Raw genomic sequence first — 2,745 nt, 5'->3', positions numbered from 1 at the left:
ATTTTAATAACTGTAACTTTGTGGTAAGTTTCTGGATCAGTAAGTATGAGTGCTTCATCTTCATTCTTTTTCCAGTGTGTTTTTGTACTTGGGATCCTATGCAGTTACACACAGATCTAGAGATGGACTTCTTCAGTTAAAAAAAAAACAAAAAACAAACAAACAAAAAAACACATACTAGGACTTGTGTTGAATCTCCCCATTGCTTTGGGTGTTGACATTTTAACAATGTTGTCTTCCTACTGATGAACACAGGATTTCTTCTCATTTGTTAGGTTTTGTCTCATTTCCTCCAGCAATATTTTGGACTTTTCATGTCCAAAGCTTTCATCCTTAGTAAGATCCACTCTAAGTACTTAATTATTTTAGATGTATTATAAATGGAATTGATTTTATAAATATCCTTCCTAGGTTGTCAGTGGAAACATATAGGATGGAACTGTTTGTGATTATGTACAATATTGCGAAACTTATGAATTTTAGCAGGCTTCTGGTAAATTGCTAAGAGACTTTCTATATATAAAATCATATAATCTGTGACTAGAGATAGCGTAATCTCATCTTTTCCAATTTGAAAAAAAATATGTGGTTAGTTTTTACAGTTTTGAGATCAAGACTTTAAATGGACACTGGGTATATGACTTAGTCAGTAAAATCCTTCTTATGCAAGTGTGAGAGTCTGAGTTCAACTTCAACACCCAAATAAAAAATCAGGTATTATTGGCAAGCACTTGTAACCCCAGTGCTGGGTGAGCAGACACAGAAGGCTCCTTGGAGCTCATTGGAGAGCCAGTATAGCCTATTTGGCCACCCTAAGGTCCCAGTGAAAGACCCTGCCTCAAAAAATAAGGTGAATAGTTCCAAAGAAACTACACCAAAGACTGACCTGTGGTTTCCATGTACAGGCACAAATATGTGCACATTATACCTACCCATGAACATGTGTGTGCATGCACACACACACACCCCTTATGTGCACAATGGGAGAGAAAAGACCCTAAAGTGCAATGCTCTGAGAGGTACTACTGATATGATCTGCAGGTGACTGAATTCATTTGATTTTCCTTCTGTTTTTTTTTTAAATGAAAATTTATGTCTTTTAGAGAAAAATCAAATGTTTTCAAAAAAGGAGGATAATAAGAGAGAGATAGCATTGAGATGGGGAAACAACAAGCTGATAGCAATGCAAGCATTGAGAACTTAGTGTTGACTGTGACTGTGTTTCCATTTATTCTCACTCGTTATCAGACATGCAGGTTTGTGGAAAATCCTGGGGTCCAAAGTTGGCTTGGCCTAATATACTGATCATATGAAGGCTAGCCCAGCAGGTGACCAATATACAGATACCCTTATGACTCTTTACTGGACATGACCTGGTAATTCAGAACCATGTTTGACAGTGTCTTCTGTACATATTTACTCTCAGTCCTTTGTTCTCTGTTTGTAGCAATGACTCCATTTGAAATGACCAATCTCACGCGTGTCACAGAATTCATCTTCCTGGGATTTTCCAACCACCCCAACCTACAGGGTGTCTTCTTCCTGGTCTTCCTGGCCATTTACCTGACAACTCTCCTGGGGAACACACTCATGATGGTGGCCACCAGGGTCAGCCCTGCTCTCCACACTCCAATGTACTATTTCCTCAGCAATTTGAGCTTCCTGGACATCTGCTACACATCTACCACCATTCCAGTCATGCTAGTGAACTTCTTTAGGGAGAAGAAGACCATCTCCTATGAGGGCTGCCTCTCTCAGATCTTCTTCTTTGTGACATGTGCTGGCACAGAAGGTGTTCTTTTGGCCGCCATGGCTTATGACCGCTATGTGGCCATTTGCCATCCTCTTCGGTATCCAATTTTCATGAGCACAAGGGTCTGTATCTGCTTGGTGACTGGATCCTGGCTCTGTGGCTTGGTAAATTCTGTGACTCACACAGCACTGACAACCACACTTACTCTGTGTGGCCCCAACCAGATCAGCCACTTTCTCTGTGACATCCCATTGCTCCTGAAGCTCTCCTGCTCAGACACCTCTGTCAATGAATCTGTCCTCCACGTGGCTAGTGCCACCATTGGCCTGAGCCCCTGCCTGTTCACTGCAGGCTCCTATATACTCATCATCTCTGCCATCCTGAGGATTCCCTCTGCTCAGGGCAGGAGAAAGGCCTTCTCCACCTGTGCCTCACACCTCACTGTGGTGGTAGTTTTCTTTGGAACAGCCAATTTCAACTATGACAGACCTAGGGAAGGCCATTCCCTGGACATGGACATATTGGTGTCTGTGTTCTTCTGTGTTGTGACCCCCTTGTTGAACCCCATCATCTATAGTCTGAAAAACAGTGAAGTTAAGGGGGCCCTTAGGAAGCTTATTAAAAAACATGAATTCCCTAGTGTGATCAACAAGTAGATTGTTTGTCTCTTCTTTCTTTTTTCCTTTTTGTCTGATACATTAAAACATTTTTTCTAGTTCTTTGGGAATTTTGCACAGTGTGTGTTGATCTTATCCAACCCCTCTCCCAACTCCTCACACATCCACCCTTTGTCCTAACTACTCAATTTTGTGTTCTGTTTCTCTCTCTCTCTTTTTTTTTTTTTTCAAACACCAATCAAGTTCAATTTGTGCTGTTTATATATTTTTGGCTTTGTGGCCCTTCGTTGGGGTGTGGTTGTTTTATCAACGGCAATAGTCTTAAAGACACCTGGCTTTCCTTTTCCTGTAAAATTATTAGTTGCCAATAGCTCC

General features: G+C 41.1%; 1 protein-coding gene across 1 annotated transcript; it reads left to right on the top strand.

Annotated features, from left to right (window-relative positions):
* The first annotated feature begins 1,449 nt into the window (after window positions 1-1,449).
* LOC110291884 (olfactory receptor 1052-like) lies at window positions 1,450-2,409 on the top strand. The gene has a single exon (XM_021159107.1). It carries the CDS (start codon window positions 1,450-1,452, stop codon window positions 2,407-2,409), a length of 960 nt encoding a protein of 319 aa, XP_021014766.1.
* The last annotated feature ends 336 nt before the right edge of the window (window positions 2,410-2,745 follow it).

Source organism: Mus caroli, chromosome 3 (assembly GCF_900094665.2).
Source record: "Mus caroli chromosome 3, CAROLI_EIJ_v1.1, whole genome shotgun sequence".
Classification (NCBI taxonomy): Eukaryota; Metazoa; Chordata; class Mammalia; order Rodentia; family Muridae; genus Mus; species Mus caroli.
This window is presented reverse-complemented; position numbering and strand designations above follow the sequence as displayed.